Source organism: Glycine max, chromosome 4, assembly GCF_000004515.6.
Source record: "Glycine max cultivar Williams 82 chromosome 4, Glycine_max_v4.0, whole genome shotgun sequence".
In the NCBI taxonomy this organism is placed as follows: Eukaryota; Viridiplantae; Streptophyta; class Magnoliopsida; order Fabales; family Fabaceae; genus Glycine; species Glycine max.
This window is the reverse complement of record NC_016091.4, coordinates 49412812-49433511: the sequence shown is the minus strand read 5'-3', so window position 1 is coordinate 49433511 and position 20700 is coordinate 49412812. Positions and strand designations below refer to the sequence as shown.

The 20700-nt window shown below is 31.5% G+C and overlaps 2 protein-coding genes across 10 annotated transcripts; one reads left to right on the top strand and one right to left on the bottom strand.

Annotated features, from left to right (window-relative positions):
• Positions 1-3255: 3255 nt before the first annotated feature.
• Positions 3256-8226, bottom strand: LOC100818046 (dehydrogenase/reductase SDR family member on chromosome X). 8 transcript variants are annotated; one of them, XM_003523332.5, is made up of 9 exons: positions 7980-8226; positions 7819-7885; positions 7467-7495; positions 7162-7370; positions 6462-6580; positions 6222-6317; positions 6070-6145; positions 4947-5100; positions 3256-3633 (listed from the first exon to the last, which is right to left on the bottom strand). In XM_003523332.5, the coding sequence occupies exons 1-9, from the start codon at positions 8208-8210 to the stop codon at positions 3481-3483; spliced, it is 1134 nt and encodes a 377-aa protein (XP_003523380.1). In that variant the 5' UTR covers positions 8211-8226; the 3' UTR covers positions 3256-3480. The 8 variants fall into 8 exon arrangements, 7 of the variants coding, with proteins under 7 accessions (XP_003523380.1, XP_014630445.1, XP_040870990.1 ...); XM_014774959.2 differs by having other exon boundaries at positions 7467-7627; positions 7980-8054; XM_041015056.1 differs by having other exon boundaries at positions 7467-7658; positions 7980-8025.
• Positions 8227-12370: 4144 nt separating this feature from the next.
• LOC100817516 (cyclic nucleotide-gated ion channel 1) lies at positions 12371-20066 on the top strand. Of its 2 annotated transcripts, none has more exons than XM_006578860.4 (8): positions 12371-12551; positions 13160-13298; positions 13600-14167; positions 14555-14767; positions 16469-16758; positions 17345-17456; positions 18253-18489; positions 19173-20066. In XM_006578860.4, the coding sequence occupies exons 2-8, from the start codon at positions 13270-13272 to the stop codon at positions 19869-19871; spliced, it is 2148 nt and encodes a 715-aa protein (XP_006578923.1). In that variant the 5' UTR covers positions 12371-12551; positions 13160-13269; the 3' UTR covers positions 19872-20066. The 2 variants fall into 2 exon arrangements, with proteins under 2 accessions (XP_006578923.1, XP_014630444.1); XM_014774958.3 differs by lacking the exon at positions 12371-12551 and adding an exon at positions 12572-12718.
• Positions 20067-20700: the final 634 nt, after the last annotated feature.

The following is a 20700-nucleotide window of genomic DNA, read 5'->3' as shown; positions in this document are numbered from 1 at the left end:
TCCTAATAAGTTTGGATTAATAGCAAGGAATTTCCTGCAATCATTGAGGATAGAACCCACTTCTGAGATGTCACATGTGCTGCTCATGAAGCAGCCATTGGAGTAAACCAAAAAACTCTCCCTCCAAGACTGAAACCAGAAGCTCCAGAATCATCATGAACAATAAAGTCCCAACTTGTCAGTCCTTCAGAAGAGTGGAAAGCTGCATCCGTGTTGCATTTGAAAAATCCCCTTCAGATAGGGACTGTATAGTTGTTCTGATGGTGCCTTCTGAGTTTATCTCTTTATTCTCCCATAATTGCTGGTAAAAAAATACTTATTTATAAGTTAATGCAATGTTTGCTTTTATTATCATATTCAATTATCTAATTCATTAAGTCAATAAATTTATCTTAAATTTATATAATATTAAAATTATTCTTATCATTACTATTCATTTATTTCTTCTTATTGTTTGTCATACAACTAATTAGAGATTTTTTTTTATTTAAAATTAATTAATGCAATAGACTACTGAATTTTATAAAAACAAGCACGGCTTATGGTTTGAGCTTGGATTGGTGACTTTGGCAGGAGAAAGTCACAATAGTTTTTACATTTTTAGAACATTGGATTAATTTGATGTTTCAGATTTTGCTATTTTTAAAAAAAAAAAATAGATAAACTGAAATACCTTTATAGTAATTATTCCATGCACTCAGTAATATTTTTAATGGCTTTAAAGTATAAAAACTAAATTAAAAGTATTTTAAAAAAATGGCAAAATCTAAACCAGCAAATTATTCCAATGATTGACTGTTACACGCCAAAATTACCCAATCTAATCCCTTTAAATTTATGTCTTCTCTATACCAATAATAAAGGGTATATCCTATTTTGTTGTCCACATTTTTTAGACAGATTTAACAACTACTCCACTAGTTTTTAGTTAGTTACTTTTTTCTGATTCTTTTTTTTTTTACTTCTAAACTTTTTTTTCTTTTCTTTTTTTATTTAAATTATTATATGATATTAAAAATACATTCAACTATTATCGTTTTGATTCAATAATTGTCAAACAAATTAATGTATATTGATACATAAGACATTTTCAGTAATTGTTTTATTTTAAGAACGTGAGACATATACCTTAAAAAAAGAACGCGAGACCTACATAATTATCCATGAATTATCAATATTAAACAATAATTAATAATCACATGATTACTTAAAAGAGTCCTTTATATTTATATTTTAATTTTTCGATCCTTATGAGTAAAAACATATATTTTAATTCAAACTATTTAAATATAATTTAATATTTTTGTAATTATTATGCTTGTTTTTCACAATTACTAATAAATCTCACATGATATATTACAGTATCTTTTTTTGGGTACTGCACATGATATAGGGGTATCTACTATTGCATTTACTAATTCACTAAATTAATTTCAAAACATTAATGTCTGGATTCGTCATCTACATTAATTGATAATAAAATTTTATTTTAAATAAGAATATATTTGTTAATTGCTGTAAAAGAGGTTAAGTTCAATGAATTGGGATAAATAATGATAAAATATAGGGTTAGGTTAGTGAAGATTAAATTTGAGAAATTTATAACCCAATCAAATCTATCCTATTAGTAAGGTCAACCGCCCCTAAACCACTTGAGGCAAAACTTTGTTTTTTTAATCTTATATGAGAAATTTAAGAAGCTCTTGCATTTCCTAAAAAAAAAAAAAAGCTCTTGCATAAATTTAATACACTTGACTTTAGTGCACTATATTACTGTCTTCATTTCATACAAAGACAGGTAGGCAATCAATTTTTTTTTTATTTTTTTTGTGAATGGCAATCAAATCTAATTCAACATAAACTATAAATTCATTTATCTGAAAGTTGGATAGAAATACTTCTATTAAATTTAATTTATACCGCTTAATGTAATTAGGATGTATATCTAAATCAATTTCAAACATAAATTGTTGTATACTAGAACTTGAATCGTGGTGTGAGAAATTAATTATAAACATTTATCAAGCGAGCACTATACTGTAAATTTGTAATCCAATTCACGATGTTTTACCATGTAAACCTTTTTATTCTTTTCTTGCTTCTTAAAAAAATGTTAAATTTCCTTTGTATAATGAGGCTGCCGTGCATTTTAACTTTCAATAACTGTAAATATCCTCGATATATTTTTCTTCTTCTAATAACTGTATATAAATTCAATTAAAAATTATACATTTAATATACATATATTATCATTATATTTAATAAATATAATAATTATTACTGTATAATAAAAATATCAAAACATTTATATAGTATATAAATACTATATTAGTAAAATTGACATAGGGTTATCAGATACAATTTTAGAAAACATAGGTGTGAGTGTAATCATACGCCTCTCTTTTTGTTAATAGTGTCCAAACACCTTCACGTAAACCACACCGCACCACCTCATCAACCATCACTCTGCACCACTGCACAATTGTGTTGTGAGTTTGAAGACGAAAATGGAGTTAAGAAAGGGAAAAAATAATATACATCACTGATAAATGTTGGCAGATTGACAAATCCATAATGTTGTTGATGTTAAACAATCGCCGAATTACGTTATCCGAAAGCTATTTTTCTTTTTTTGGTTATCCGGAACAACAAATATGGAATTCTTCTAACACAATTTCAGATGAGTAATTTGGAACACCAAAACTATGATAACATAGTCGACGGGGGTGGTGTGATGCAGCGGTGGATTTGGTGCGACGTAGAGGTACATCAAGCAATTTTGCAATATTAGCAATTTTGGAGGTACATCAAGCAAAATATGGAGTGCATAAAACAGTTGCCTTGCTTTGATTCCACTGCCGAATGAGTTTTGTAGCCCACAACTAGAAATGTATATCCACAATTCATACAAGTGTACTTTATCTTCTCTCACCGTTACCCACAAATTCGTACTTGATACTAATAGAATAGCAAATGCATCTTGAAAAATTATCAAAATAATTTGGCTATGCAAATCTTATATGGAAGAGTAATTGAAAGATTTATTTTAGTAATATACATTGCGAATAATTTTAAATGATACTATATATTAATTTAAAACCCCTGATTAGAAGAAATTTTTTTTTCTCACCGTAGTCTCCAGCCAGTCTTTCACCTCAACTCAAATATCCAAAATCTCACATTTAATGTAAATTCTACAGTCCTAGACCATTCCTCTCTTTTTCCTAAAAATATTTTTGTTAAATTCAAATTCAATCTAATAATTAATTATCGTAGTGAATTAGCAAATGAAATAAGTAGAATATGAGAATATGAATTATGAACAGTGCTACAAGGCAACAAGTGCATGGTGGTAATGCTGAAGAATGGTTATATTGTACTTTTCTTAAACTTGATATGAAGAATGGGTTGTCATTTGTGAATCTGCAGGGGCAACTGCAGCTATTCACTTTGTTATAGGACATGACATGCGAACCAATGCTACCAGCTGTTACCCTCAGCACCAAAAGGGGTCACAGATAGCAGTTTACTTGTACTCTCCCAAAGTTCACGTGCTAATTTGGCGTTTCGCGAAAGTGGTGAAGGGTTGAGGGTCCTACCTTTACCCCCAAAAAAGTAAGCTCCTGATGTTCCCTGAAAAATGCAATAAGTCCATTTAACATCACAAACTCAATGGCTCCAGTCAGTATTAGAATTAAAAAAAAATTAAATCAGGCATAAGAGATCAGTGTAAGCATCAGCATAAAGAATGCAATAGAGCAATTATTCAAACCAATGGTGAAATTGAAGGTTTAGTATGAACTTCTAGGTACAGGTGGATGAAGTGATAAATGCAGAGCTCAAAATTAAGTAAGAACTGGCTATTTTAATTCCTAATCAGTTCATTAAGATAAAATGGAGGAAACAAAGGGATGCTAAAGGGTGTATCCAACTGGATGAATGGGATAGGACAATCATTATAAGATAGTGATTTTTTACCTCCATTTAGTAGACAACGATTACTTAAGATGAGAAGAAGCAACTTAGATGGTTTGATCATTTACAATACAATAATCATTATAAATTCCCTTGTCAATAGTTTTAGGCTGCTAGAAAAATAGGGGAAATTGAGAAATACTGAGGCAGGACTGAAAATGATATAAAAGTCATTTGATACATAGGACAAATTGGCAGATGAGAAATTTAAAGATCAAAATATGCACAAGAATTGTACTACCCCTCCCTTCCCAATTTGTGTGTGGTTCTGCTTTTTGGTACCCAGAACATATACTGTTACCGAATATAACAATTTTAAATTAAAGATACGAGTATGCTAATATATTTTTTAAATAATAAAATAAAGAATATAAAATATTTGTAGATTGTTATGAAAATATTTATAATAAAAGAAATTATATATCTGAGACATACCTAGTTATACCCCAAGTAGCACAAGAGTAAAGAACGGAAATTATATATCTTTTGTGAGCATACATGTTAATTACCCACTTTTAGAGAAGTTTTCTTTCACAAGAGTATTGCAGAGTTACTCCGAATGAAAATTGAGAGAAACGTATTTTACCTAAAAGCGTTCATTTGTGTGTGTACGTGTTTTATAATGTTTATTTAGATCCTCTAATGTATGAAAAAGCATCCATATGTGAGAGGAAATTGAGAGAAACCTATTTTACCCGAAAGTGTCCATTTGTGAATGTGTTTTATAATGTGTATTTGGATCCTCTACTATATGTAATAGTTTGTTGAAATAATTGACCAATATATCGTTTCCTAGCCAGAGGTCAAGGTGAATTACCATTGCAGAAGGATAAAATAAAGGCACAAGGCAATTGAGAATGCATTGAGTGGTGATGGAATAATATCTAAGAGAATTAGTGAAGTTGTTGATAAATGGCATGTTAAAAATGTAAAATTGTAAATCAATATTAAGTACCACTAAAAGTACTTACTGGTGGAGCTAGAGCAGCATCAATAATAGAGTCAACCCCACACTCAGGGGATTGCAACAGCTGTAGACGTTTCAACACATATAATGCTAACCAAGATAGGATTGCTGGAACTTCTTGCATGAGCTTTGTCTGCACAACTCCAGGATCTGCAACACTAACGGGCAACAACACAGAAATTGAATGTATAAGGTGAAGTAGAATCCATGATAGACAAGAATAAAGCTTTATACAAAAAGTTTAATACATTTTGCACAACTCTAGCTCAAAAACTGATTACAAGTGGATTTATATGAGTGTAGCTGGTCCCATTTAAACCTTTTTTCCTATCCAACTCATTGGATGATTATGCAGTTGTAGCTAGTTGAAAGCCGGGGTGGAGATAGACCCTTTAAAACTCGTAGCTTTTCTTAGGGGGGCAACGAAGGGGGTGTTTGGAAACTTGGGGGAGGAAGGGAGCTGGGGAACTGATCCTGGATTCCTGGTTAGGAGCCAAAGATTTGTGACAATAACATCATTATATCCCAACAAGACAGAGGCTTATAATAAAAATCATCCTTTAATTGAAAGTTCAAAACCACAATAGAATTACAGGTTTGTCAAACATTCACGCATGAATTTCACCCAAGGTACATGATTGGCGAATAAGCCACTGTGTCCATATATGCTTTTGCCAAAAACAAGAACCCACGAGCGGTGCAGAAATGATATATAGGAAACCGAGGGCACATTTGGATAAACAGCTTAGTTAAGCACTTACTCAGAAATTTTTTATCATATGAGACCTTATTCATTAACTTGATTGTTAAGCTTATTTCAATGAGCTAAAAAAATTTTTGGATAAACTTCTCAATGAAGGTTATTGAAATAAGCTAAAATCTAAAAACAGCTTATAGGAATGTCATAAGTCACTTCCATAAGCTCAAGTAAGTTTTTCTAAGTGTCTCCCTAAAACTTGTAAGTTGTAACTTAATTCATGAAGGTCGGGCAAGTAATAAAAGTGATGAGTTATGCAATAATTAGTTAACTGTTAACATATACAAAACTTTTCTGATACATATAACAGTACACAGCACTTGGAAACAAGACAGAAAAAGGAAATGAAAGTATATTAGTAATTACATACGTGACAAATATCTGGTGAGATTTTCCCATTAGGCAAAGCTGTCGATGGAGCTCATACGAGAAGAGAATGAGGCATACTTCAACAAAATTAAATGCATTAGGACTAAAGACATAAAGTAATCTATATAACTTAATCCGAAATTTGCAATTTACATTTAGAATACTCATAGATGTGAGCACATGGATATTGTATTGATCTAAAAAATCTCTTCCCAGAAACAGTTCCCTCATCAACCTGCACATCAGTAACTAAAGAAAAGAGCTTGATCAGTTTCTATAGGAGAAGCACTGTTGTAGAGACAATGTGACGAAGAATTTATGGAATAGAATCGAACTGAAAGAGTTGATTCACCAGACAATAATAGAAGTAAGGATTATAATGATTATCCTTACCAGCTCGATGTGTAAAGGATGATACATTCACAATTTTGGAGGATACAGGGCTGCTTTCAAGAAGTGGCAGTAGAAGCTTTGTTAAAGCAAATGCACCAATATAATTTGTACCAATCATCCTGGGAGAAAAAAACGCAAGACATTTATACATTTTAAAAGTTAATACTAATTATAAAACTAAGATACCAAACAAACATGGAGCTAACAAGTATATAATAAAATAAAAAAATAAAAATGGGGCACCACCACCACCTAGTATAGTATGGGAAGGGTAAATATATGCAGCATTACCCCTGTATGCGGAGCTGTTTCCAAGATTTAAACCCACGACCTTCTGGTCACAAGGCAACTAGGCTCACCTTAATGGAGCAAACAAGTAAAAAAAAAAAATCTACTTTTTTGCATACAGTTGTAAAAATAATCCATGTGTCTTTCTTGTGTTTGCGTTCCATAAAAACCACATTGATCACGCTAATCAACATTGTCTCCGAAATTTCAATATTGTAACAAACACTCAATTATTTTCCTTAGCTTAAATAGATTTATTAGCAGTCTGAAAGTAATAAAATTTGCAAGCACGTGACCTATGCATCTTTTGTTGTGTTACACAGAGCATGCATCATAAGCACAGAAGTTATTCAATGGTAAAGTGAAAATTCTTCAATACTACCAAAGGAGTTAGGAAAAAATTATTTATTACTGATCATAGCCCTCAGCGGTGACTCTAGGTGATGTTGCAAGTATTCCAGCATTGTTTATCAGTATTTGTATGGAGCAGTGCAAATCAGAATCCAAAAGCCACTGTTGCAGGGACATTTTGAACTTTACGACTGACTCAATTGATGACAGGTCAACCTGAAAAGCTTCGAGGTGGGCATCTTCATTCCAATCTTTTATCTTTGTTATGGTCTATCAAACAGAGGGAGCCAGGGAACACTGATAAGAGATTTATGAAGTGTGAAGTTGTCATCACCACGATTCTAAAAAAAGTGTTGTAGGAAATACCTCTGACAATAATTGCTGTGAACGTCCAACTGCATTCACAACTGGAATCCTAAGTATACATCGCATAGACTAGAAGAAGGATGCAAGCAATACACTTCTTAACACTCTTTCCAACATTATCTTTATTGGGTGAAATCTCGAGCGGATTTCCATCAAATAACCTGACCCCATTCTTCATTAGTGAAGCTAGTACTAGATTTTACAAAGAGTTATGATTTACAAAGAGTTGAAAAGGGAGAGTGTTAAGAGCGTGTTCTTAAGCTTTCTTTAGACTAGAAACATGAACTAATTAGTTACACTAGTATGATTTAAAAGTATGAAAAGTAAAATAAGAATAAGAATAAAGAGTTACCAAGCACAACAAAATATCCTTCCTTGGAAAGTTGATAGGCAGCAGCTAATCCTAGACCAGACGTAGCCTACGCCAACACAAAACGAAATTGAGAAATTCACATAATCAAATAGCTAAATAAAACAACAAAAAATGAATAAATGAATAAAGAAAAGACTTACACCAGTGATGACGCAGACAGGCTTAAAAGTAGTTGTGAAAGGGGAGCACCTTGGATAGGATACGAGTTTGTGAGAGAAGAGGGAACATTTCTCATGAATTAGTGGTTTGAATAATTGGTAATAAGAATAAAGAATAGAAAAAGTCCAGAGCAACGCCATTCTCCAGAATTGTGGTGAGCAGAGGAAAAAGAAAGCCCTCCACAACTCCTTTACCACCTTAATCAATCCCATTAAGTGAGTGATGACGATGAAGTTGGGTATGCTTTTGTGTCTTTTAATAATGTTTCATCAGTAAAAGTGGGAATCTAACTTTTCATGAGTTAAAATTTTATTTTTCTATAATAAAAAAATTATCATGTTATTCTTATTAGATTAATTACTGTAATAGCTAATTAAAGTAACTAATAAAAATATAATTAATTCTTTGATAATAAAGAAACTTATATAAGTATTATTCTAAAAAATATTAATGACAAACCAAATATATTTTATTATTTTTAGGAATTATAATCTCGGAATTCATAATTCATAAGAATTATAATTTTTATATATGAAAAAACTTCTTTCACAACAAACATCTTCTTAGTATTCTATTCAAGTTGAAAGATTAGTATTAAGTACGGCCAACAAAAGATTGAATTTTTTTAATGTCATTTTGAATTTTGAAAGACAATTTAAATTTTAAACTTACTATGTCGAAAAAAATCGAGAACCTTCAAACTATGATTGTCTTCTCTCTCTGCTGGCTTGAACCATGGATTTGAAGCTTAGGAATTATAGTTCAAACAACTATCATTGTCAACGCAATGAACAATAACAAAATAATAACAATATCAGACGAAGCTTCAGATGCAAATAAAACTTCCTCTCATGTTTTCCTAAAATCGTCGGAATGCCCACATAGCAAATTTAACGTCAAAATAATATACTATTGAAAGTAAATAATAAATATATTGAAAAAATACTGATTATGTAAATATTTTATAAAATTAAATGCAATTTTATTTTACTTAATTTGTAATCTTGATTCTTCTATTTTAAAATTCTTATCTTAAAAAAGTTTATAGTTTTGATCTCTTTATCTCAAAATTTAAACATTTCTTTCTCATATTTTAGAAAATTTATAATTTTAATTTAATCTTTAATTTTATCTATGGTTTATTTCTTATTTTGTAATTAATTAAATTATTTCTTGATGATATGTTAAATCAATATATTAGGTTTAAAATTCAATTGAATCAAAAGAAAAAAATAGAATGTAAATAAAATTGAGAATTGGACAAAAATTTTATTTTTTCTAAAATACGAGAACTAAATATTCTATTTTAAAATGAGAGTACTAAAATTGCGTATTTATTAAAATAAGAGGATCAAATGTCTTAATTTTAAAATGAAAATACTAAAATTATGGATGAAACAAAATAAGAAAATCATAATTTCATTTATGCCTTTTATATTATCATTTAATTGTAAATTTTTATACATAACAACTTTACTAACTTCATCTTAAATAACTATGTTAAAACTTAGGATAAATAGTCATTTTTATCTCTGTAAATCACTAATAAATTCATCATTGAAAGATAAAAATTCAATTTTTAGTCCCCAAAAATATAAAAAGTGTGACGAATTCTTTCATTCATTAACTTTCGTATGTTGTTGTTAACAAGAAAGTTTACGTGACACACAGGGACGAAAACATTATAGAATTGATTGTCAACATGGTTGTTGAATAGATTGGATGAAAATTTCACTAAGTTATCATTAGATGAAAATGTCAGTAAAATGTTAGTAATTTTTGTTGGACGAAAATATTAGTAATTTTTTTTTGGACCAAAATGTCAGTTCCATAGGATCAGAATGTTGGTAAGTTATCATTATTGGACCAGAATATCAGTAATTTTTTATTGTATCAAACTGTCAATAATTTTTTATTAGACGTAAATGTCAGGAATTTTTTGTTAGACCAAAACATTAGTATGTTTTCTATTGAACTAATTTGTTAGACTCCAAATTTTGTTATATTTAAGAATAAAATATAATTTTAGAGTGAATTTTCTTCATAGGAAAACAAACATAATTTAAAACAAACATAATAATAACTATGACTTGTTTGTCACAATAGAAATTATCCAAAATAAACATTTTACCAATATACAAAAATAAATATTGTAGAAATGTACCCATCATTACAAATTAATCCAAATCATAATAATTAGTCATAATAATAATTGGTATACTGGTACAATATTTATTTTTGTATACTGGTAAAATGTTTATTTTGGATAATTTCTATTATGATAGACAAATTATGATTGTTAGTAAATGTTATGTTTATTAATATACTTGTTTTAAACTATGTTTGATTTCCTATTTTAAGTGATTATTATAATGTTACGCTTGTAACAATAAAAAATGAAAAATTTGACCTTAAAATTATATTACCCTTAAATGAAATGAAATTTGGGATTTAACAAATTAGTCTAATACAAATATATTGAATTTTGGTCCAACAAAAAATTACTAACATTTACGTCCAATAAAAATTTATTGACATTTTGATACAATAAAAAATTATTGACATTTTGGTTCAATAATGATAACTTACTGACATTTTGATTCTGTGAAAACATATTTAAATTTTGGTCCAAAAAAAGTTACTAACATTTTCATCTAATTTATTCAACAGTCATGTTGACAATCAATTTCGTGATATTTTCATTCATATGTGCCACGTAGGCTCTCTCATTGACGGTAACAAACGGGAGTTAACGGATGAATGAATTTGTCACACTTTTTATACTTTAGGAAACTAAAAATTGATTTTTCAACTTTCAATGATGAATTTGTCAACTATTTACACATTTAGGGACAAAAATGATTATTTACCCTAAAATTTGTATTAGAAATAGTTTCTTACCTAATTACATTGCCTACTTTTTATTGAAATTGTATCCTTTAGTTGGTATTGAGTTGGACTGGTCCAATGCTTTACAATCATTTGGATACTGATTGACAGGTCTAAACACTATCCAAATAATTCTATGACCAATATCCACACATGTCTTTTAGGGGGTTTAGCATGAGAACAGTTTTTCCATACTCGAGAATCATGATTTTTGGGAATGTGTAAAATACATTTGATTAGTTTTGATATATTTTCTAAAAATTAAAAATTCACATAAAATATGTAATTAAAACTTTCCCTCCATTGTGAAAGTTGTTGGATTCCTACCTCCCTTATTGGGAATATTTTTGCGGATAAGTGAGATAAAATTGATTCTCAGGAATCATAATTTCCTATATGATTCCTGACCATCTTTATTAATTACATACTAAACATGAAAATCATAATTTTATACTTTTAAGACTCCTAAGAAAGTAAATAAATTTTGTTTATCAAATGCCCCCTTAAATTGTAATAATATGTCATAGTCATGCTTGATATAATCATATCTTATTATATAACAATGACATATCTAATCATATATGGTAAAATCTTGTTATATATCATAGGTATTATATGGTATCATATCTTTATTTTTGGTATTATATCGTATCATATCTTATCGCCTTAATCTTAGGAATTAGTTTTGATAGGATTGTCTCTTGAAATTCCCGTATAAGGCATGCTGAAACCATGAGATGGAGACAAATTAGAACACAGTCTTATGCTTTGGGTAGACTACCTCAAACTCTAAGAAACATATGCTAGAACAAAAATCAATAGATCCGAGTTAACAACTGCATGAACAACTTCACTTGTTATTCATACACTTCAATGGACTCAAATATGAACACAAATAACTTTTTTTTACACTATGTAAGTAAGAAAGTTAATTAATATCATTTAATTTTACTAAGTATATTTTCTTTAAAAAAATCTAAAGTATCCTTCATTCATTATGATACAAAAAATATCTTTCATTAAAGTATCCTTTGTTAAAATTTGATATAAAAAATAAGAGTTTCATTAAAAATAGCTCAATTAGTTGAGGAATATTTTTGAAATGATATCATTAGGATAAAAATATTTAAAAGTTGATCATAGGACATCAATTTTAACACATAGTAAGTTATATATATGATTGTATCACTTTCATATAAAATGAATCATCTCACTTAGATATAGTTTTGAAATTGTTACCTCCAATGAATGAATAATTAAATGCAAGATACTTTCAAAGATTAAGGTGCTTCTGGTAAACTTTTACAAGGTAAAGATTTGGAGTTTATGATACGGCTGTGTGCATTAGCAGGGCGAGGGTGGTTGACCGGACTCACACTCTACTACTAACCGATGACCATGCGAGAACAGACAGTAAATTATGAAATACTGTGGCAGAGTGAGTGTGGGTCCCGCGACAGACAAGACTGTCTTGCTTCCATCCTCAACACCAACTGTCTCTTTATCCATCCTTGTCTTCAACACCATCTCTTCCTTCCCGCTTTCCACGAACCTTCTTCTCTCTGTCACAGTTTCAGTCTCTTCTTTTTCATTCCTCAAAACTCATTCACATGTTGTTCTCGCCGTTCCCTACTCACGCTCTTTGCTTCCTTACTTCTCTTCCGGTACTCTTCTTCTCCTTCTCCTCTCTCTCTCTCTCAACCACTCTCTATATACTTTTTTCAATTCACTCTGACTTTCTTCTTCCTCAGTAACTGCTCCGTCGCTTTCTCCCTCTAATTATTTTTCCTTCAACTTGGCTGCGAATTTGACTATTCGCTTGATTGATCAGGTTATTTAATTTGTACAAGGATAGGGGATGGAGATTTGTTTTGTCTTGCTTTTATGGAATTATTGTTATCATTAAATGTGTACTTGGAATTTCGTCCGTGATGATTAATGATACACTGTTTTAGTAATTCCTCAAAACACGGTAATTATCCATATCATGATGTGTACTTGTATGTGTGTGTGCTGACAAATTTGAGGGAAACTATATTTGTGGCTATCACGCTGATTTTTTTTTTAATGTGTTTGTGTTTTGTCGGCCATTATTGAAAGTTTTATTTCATTTTGTGGACTTATTGTGATTTTGATTGGTGTCGCTTTTGTCGGATCAATATATCGCAAGGTGCTTGGGCGGCTGTTTTACCCTATTGATGAGTTGGTCTCTGTTTTGGTAGATAATTGGAATATCTAACTGTGGATGTCTCACTTGTTTTTACTATTTCAGGAGTAGGCCGTGAGATTTTCAGGTTCATGAAGAAGCTATTTACTGTCCTGTGACGTTTGCGCGACACTGATTCGTTGAATTTTACCTTGCTTTTGAACTAGGCTACAGTCATGAATTTTCAGCAAGACAAATTTGTTAGGTTAGTCTCTGTGATGCTGTTCATGGTATTTCAGAAGAATTTTAGTTGTTATTGGGGGCAAGTCTTTCATGTTTGTGATAAGGCTTCCCATTTTTTGCTCTTAACTTTTGTTACTCACCACTCTTCAACATCAAAATGCTTTAAACACTTATAATTGGTACCCTTTTTCGGGAGTTTTATTCAATAATTGTCTCTTCTGTGCCTGTATGTCTATTTCATAGTGTTATTGCCCTAGCTTTGGATATGTTGTTTATCAGATAGTTAATCATGAACTGAGTCTTATTCTTTATATGATGTTCAGATTTCGGGATTGGAATTCAGACAAGGGCTCCGAGAGCAACTCTCCTGCAATTCACGTAACACGCTCGGGGAGTATTAGGAATACACTAAATTCAGTTTCTGAGAAGTTTCAAAGGGGTTTAGAATCTAGTTCGGAGGGGATAAAGAGATTTAGAAAATCATTCAAATCTCTTCCCTATAACAGAGTTCTTTCTAGAAATTTTAGTTCTAGAAAGAAAATCCTTGATCCGCAGGGCCCTTTCCTTCAAAAGTGGAACAAGATATTTGTATTATCATGTCTTATTGCTGTATCACTCGATCCTTTGTTCTTCTATGTCCCTGTGATTGATGATAACAAGAAATGTCTTTCAATGGACAGAAAAATGGAAATTACAGCAACTGTTTTAAGATCTTTCTCTGATATTTTTTATATAATCCATATCATTTTCCAATTTCGTACTGGATTTATTGCTCCCTCTTCTCGAGTATTTGGAAGAGGTGTTTTGGTTGAAGATGCTTGGGCAATAGCAATGCGGTACCTATCATCATACTTCTTAATTGACATTCTTGCCGTTCTTCCCCTCCCACAGGTAAGGAAACTCTTTCTGCTGTTGGACTTTTTGATTTTCATCTTTTGTACATCCACATCCCAATAACGCGTGAAGAACTATGGGTTGATGAGTTTGTGCATGAATGTAATGCAACTTTTGTTTTCACATTCTCTCTCTCTCTCTCTCTCTCTCTCTAGGAATTTGAGTTGTTTTTGCTGTGATTAATATTCCAAATGATCGCATTTATAAAGTAGAATGTTAAACACGTGGACTCACTCAGAAGATATATCTGTAACTAGTGATTAAGTTTATCCTTCCAAGATTAATATCTATGTAGTTTTGTGGGTTTAAATTATTTTTAAAAAAAATTCATTGAGTTAATTCAATATGTTCATTTTGACTCAAAACTTGTTTCTATATTGCTAGGTGGCAATTTTAATTATCATTCCAAAGTTGAGCGGCTCTGAATCACTGAATACGAAGACCTTGCTGAAATTTATCGTCTTCTTCCAATATATCCCACGGTTTTTACGAATAATTCCATTATATAAAGAAGTTACTAGGACCTCTGGCATTCTCACTGAAACAGCTTGGGCTGGAGCTGCATTCAATCTCTTTCTTTACATGCTAGCAAGTCATGTAAGTTTATGCTGCAATTTTTATTTTTCCTTTTTCTCGTGTACATTACTGAGAATAATTTTTTGTTATAGTGCTTTCTACTAAATTTATTGTTTAGTTTTGCCACTTTGTTTCTGAGATCATTGTTTTTTTTTCTTTATAAAGCCATAATCTGTATAATTTTAAGTGTTTCTGTTTGAATGTATTGTGGATTTATTTTGCCTGATCACTAGATTAAACAAGGAAAGTTTGATAGGCACAAATATTTGCCCTTCTTGTGATGATGTGTACGCACACAACAGCATTATGATCCCTGTGTGTGTATATTATGCTAGTTAGATAACTGAGATGTAGTTTTGGGATGGGGAGAGGGGGATATGATTCAGTGTTTTAGTTGTGTGCAGATTTGATACATAACCTTTTTGTTCAACCTATTACAAAGCACGAGTTTGTATATGAATTAAAACATAACACAATTCGGCGGTTCAAGTTGATGTTTTGTAATTATGTGTTTCCATATTTTGTTAGGATGTAACCAAAAAATATTTTGTTAGGATCATGATCTAATATCTAGTATAATTATGGGTTAGTGCTTTATGTTTTGTAAGAAATGTAACACATCATGTCATGGCTAAAATCTAGAGCTTCACTTTATTCCCATGGCTAATCCCCCCTCCAATTAATTGCCTCTATTGCTGCTGTGTTTCATCTCCGGGTTTCGGGTTTCCCAGGGGGCCCAAACTTTTAAATGTATGTACATAGATACATACATATATTAGAAATTATCGATATTTAGTTGGCACTGATAAGATTTTCTATAATATTCTCAAATATTCTTTAAAGTTGTTATTCTTCAATTGTTAATGATTTTAAGTCTTTGGAAGAACATAGAACAACACTTTAATTGAAGGTAATATTCAGTTATTTTCTTTATTATTATTTTTGTAGACCAATTTATGTAAATATTGTACTTTTAAGTTTTTGCTTTTGATAACATCAGCCCTCATGGTTATTTTCAGCATTAATAACACTTTTCATATATTAACTATGCCATTAGTCAATTGCCCTATAATATCTTAAATTTTTTTTTTTTTTTTTGCTTTCTTTAAACTCATTTTTGTTATGACTTATATCCTTATTCTGTTTAGGCAAACTTATACACTATTACTTGAACCTGGGAATTTTCTTACACAAAGGATATTTAAGAATATCTAGATTTTATCTCGGAATTATTTAGAATATTTTAGGTTATCTCTTTGGATTAGTTTTTATACTTCCTAATATTTCATGATTTCTTTCTATTTAGTTAGGATTGTGTTCTAGTGTTGGTATAAATAAGGATCAGTGCTTTATGTTTTGTAGCACATCATTTGATATAATATCAATTTCAGAGTATTTAGTCTCTATTATCTCCTTTTCTTCCCTCTATACCCAAACCCCTGTAGTTTCAATACATTTGTTGGACATACACATAGTTGTGTTTGATGCTAATGGAAACACTGCATGGTTTTTCTGTGTCCTTGTGTTCATGATGTACCTTGTGTCCATGGTTTTTTGGTTTATATGTTGTTTCAAACTCTCAGGTCCGCACCATTTTATTTTAGTTCCCAATGTTGCATATTTAGATTTGATATCATTGTTGCATTTTTTTGTGTGCAAATGATCTCACTAATGAAAATGATATCATCTGCCTCTGATTGCTGATTTACTTGTTGCTCTTAGGTTATTGGTGCCTTTTGGTACTTGTTTTCTATAGAAAGAGAAACCACGTGCTGGCAAGATGTGTGTCGAAGAAATAGCACATGTAACACAGCAGCTATGTATTGTGATAATCATCAGGTTTTGGGCACAATGTCAGCATTCCTGAATGCTTCTTGCCCAATACAGGTTCAAAATACAACGCTCTTTAATTTTGGAATATTTCTTGATGCCCTTCAATCTGGAGTTGTGGAGTCAAGAGATTTCCCGCAAAAGTTCTTTTATTGCTTTTGGTGGGGCCTAAGAAATTTGAGGTGTGCTTTATTGATTATTTTTTTATTATATGCTATTAATTTTAAGATTATGAAGTAACCGTACATTGCAATGTGTTCATTATTTTGGTGACAACTTTGTTGAGTTGATGCCAGTTATGAGTGTGGTGCTAGGAGCCTGTAGCTGTGCCTGGACTCCATATGTCTGCATCCTCATAGCATAGAACTGCTTCTTACAGTTCTGTTTGCTGACATCCCTTGGATAAAAAGTATTCTGCCTTTCAGTGTGTATATACTCAATAAATGCATCTTTTCCCAAGTGTTGTGTTTGTGTGAAATGCATGTGTTTTTGTGGGTTTGTTTCTGTGTCTGTTGTCCTTGCAATTTGAATGGCATTAATTTTCAATGACAACAATTGTATATTCTAAAAGCATGTGGAAATGGTTTGGTCTTCAGTTTTGAATTTGTTTAATGCCACAATTGTGAGGTGAGGGATTGGCAGAGGTGTCAGTCAATTGTCAATTTTGAAGTTGCATGTTGTTAGTATGTTTTGAATTTTGATTTTGTTGTTGAGCATATTTTTACCAAGTTATCTGACATTCTGTATATATACCTCCATCTATTGCAGTTCTCTTGGTCAGAACCTTGCAACAAGTACCTATGTTTGGGAAATCTGCTTTGCAATTTTCATTTCAATTGCTGGTTTGGTGTTATTTGCATTCCTCATTGGAAATATGCAGGTTGGTGTCAAATATCTCTTTATTGTCTGTTAATCAAGCAGTAATACTGGCAAGCAGCACTATTTGTTGATTTTGGAATAAAATGGTTAGCAGTGCCATATTTTCCTCCCGTGATCTGCCTCCCTCCACCTTTGTTTGATGATAACAGTTTTTTGGTGCTATAAATTCTTTTATTGTTGGTTAATTAAACGAATATGTACGGAATAGAGATATTTGAACCGCCAAAGTTAAGAACTGTTACAAATAAAGAAGGAACTGATATCTAATTTGAATAAGTATCATTCTTTTAGGGAATCTTCCAATTAAGATTTTCTTTTTCAGAGACTTCCTTCTGCTATTAAAATTATAGACTTATCGTTAGTGAGAATGTGCACTATTAACTTTTGAATTTTTTGGGAGTGAACATCAGCTCTTGTAGAATTCTGTTTTCTGGGTTGTCCTGGTGAAGTAGAGGTTGTTAATTCTATAAGCTATGGTTATGAAAAAATAGTCTTCCCAAAGGTGTTAATTGCCTTTTCCCTGCAAGTGTTGCCTGAAATAGGGTGAACAATGTATATTATTGTACATTTAAGTTATTGTAATTCTCTCTAGGTAGGCATGGACAAAGATATCTGTTTCTAATGCTCCTCTTCCAGAATTATCTAACTATTTTTTCTTATCATATTTTTCATTTTTATATTCCCTAAAATCCTGGACCTCAATCTTTTTTTTTTTCTCCACATTTCTGCTTGGAAGCTAGTTTCAAACCTGGGCCAAATATTCTTCTACTTTGACTCTAATATCTTTTTTGGAACAGACATATTTGCAGTCAACAACCACCAGATTGGAGGAAATGAGGGTGAAAAGGAGAGATGCAGAACAGTGGATGTCCCATCGATTACTCCCTGACAGCCTTAGAGAAAGAATCAGACGACATGAGCAGTACAAATGGCAAGAAACCAGAGGTGTTGATGAAGACAGTTTGATTCGAGATCTTCCCAAGGATTTAAGAAGGGATATCAAGCGGCATCTTTGCCTGGCTTTGCTGATGAGGGTACGTTTCTCCATATCTTGGGTTTTTTTTCACATCGTGTTGCTATCATTCTTTTACTGTGACTATGATCTTTGTTTCTTTTTTTAATTATTGAAGATGAAAATTTGCTTGGGGTTTCTTTGTTTTTGGTTGGTGAGTACTTGATAGAATATCCAATGGAACATTGGACAGGAAGATATGGTATATCCAATAGAAATTCTGATTTAATAAAATTAAAAATTTTCTGAACTTTAATTCTAGGTAGATCAAGTGAATAAGATTCACATGATTTGCCGTATATTTTTACTGCTTTCCCTAGTAATTTGTTTGAACATGTTCTGTACATACATTTGAACTCTCTAAAAGGAGAGTGTTGTGCATGTTTTCATTAGAAATTTTGAAGCACTGCAGTTTTATGTTGTAATCAAATCATTTACTGGGCACTGAGAAATGATAAAGATAGTTGTGATCACGTTGTGCTAAAACTAGCTAGGTGTCCTGGAGAAGGATCCATAATCCTTTGGTAATTCAAAATATTTAGGATATCAAGAGGGGCAGTCCGCAGCCTGATGGATTTTAACTTTTTTAGACAATTCTTGAAAAGTAAACCAATTATTGTTGCTATTGGAAGTTTTGAAGCTATAGTTCATTTTCCATGTAATATTTTAGTAATAACTAAAATCTTTCTCTTGCATGAACTTAAGGTGCCAATGTTTGAGAACATGGACGAGCAACTTTTGGATGCTATGTGTGACCGACTCAAGCCAGTGCTATACACAGAAGAAAGCTGCATTGTCCGGGAAGGAGATCCTGTTGGTGAGATGCTATTTATCATGCGCGGCAAGTTATTGACTGTGACCACTAATGGTGGAAGAACAGGCTTCTTTAACTCTGAATACCTCAAGGCTGGTGACTTTTGTGGAGAGGAACTTCTCACATGGGCACTAGATCCTCAATCCTCATCCAACCTTCCCATATCAACTAGGACTGTCCAAACTCTTTCAGAAGTGGAAGCTTTCGCTCTAAAAGCCGATGACTTGAAGTTCGTTGCATCTCAATTCCGGCGCCTTCATAGCAAGCAGCTTCGCCACACTTTCAGGTTTTATTCGCAACAATGGCGTACATGGGCTGCATGTTTCATACAAGCAGCGTGGAGGCGCTATGGTAAAAAGAAGCTGGAAGAGTCTCTTAGGGAAGAGGAGAACAGGCTGCAAGATGCATTGTCCAAAGCAGGTGGTAGTTCACCAAGTCTAGGTGCCACAATATATGCTTCAAGGTTTGCAGCTAATGCACTTAGACTTTTACGTAGAAATGGCACAAGGAAGGCCAGGGTGCCAGAGAGAATATCACCCATGTTGCTGCAGAAGCCTGCTGAGCCTGATTTTACATCTGAAGAACAATAGTTGTGGAAAAAATTGGTGGTTCTGTAATAAGAAAAGAAGGGATGAGAGTGAAGGAAAATTCACATCAAATGACCTTTTTTGATAGAGGGCCAAAATGGCATTTCGTTTATTTATTTTATTTTTTAAGTTAGTGTAAAGATGTCTGTAAAATATAAACTATGAAGTTGTATATATAAATATATGATTGTTGCTGAAGTATTTCATTCGTAAATGAAACCGAGAAAAAATGACCAATTTATTTCTTTCTTTTTTCTACTTGCTGGGTTAATGGAGGTGATATTTCAAATGCAAAACGGGAAAATCTTCCGTTCAAAAATAATTTAAAATTGTGTCATCATCTATTAATGTAATTTTGCATTTAGTGAAGTTATTGTTATTTTAGAGAGTTTTTGGTGAGTACTTCATTACGTGTTGTACTTATTTAAACAAATATTTTAATCCCCGTAAATGGATTTACCAATATATTATTTTGGTGAATCAAATTAGCATACATAAAATATAAATAATGTTTAATTTGATTTAAATTTGAAGATAGTAATAATGCTTTTAAAAATAGGATTTTTTATTGGTTTTAATACTTTTTAATCTTTGCAATTTAGCTTTTTTTTTTGTTTTCATTCTTGTAAAGTTATTTTTCTTTTTTTAGTCTTTTGCAAATTATATTTAGTTTGTTTATCATCCTTATAACATTTTCCCGATGTTCAAAGTGTTATTTAAAGTATTTTAAAGACTTAAAAACAAAAACAAAAAACAATTTAAAAGACTAAACAAAAAATTATTTTGTAAGGACAAAAAATACTAAATTATAAAGAAAAAAGATATTTAAACC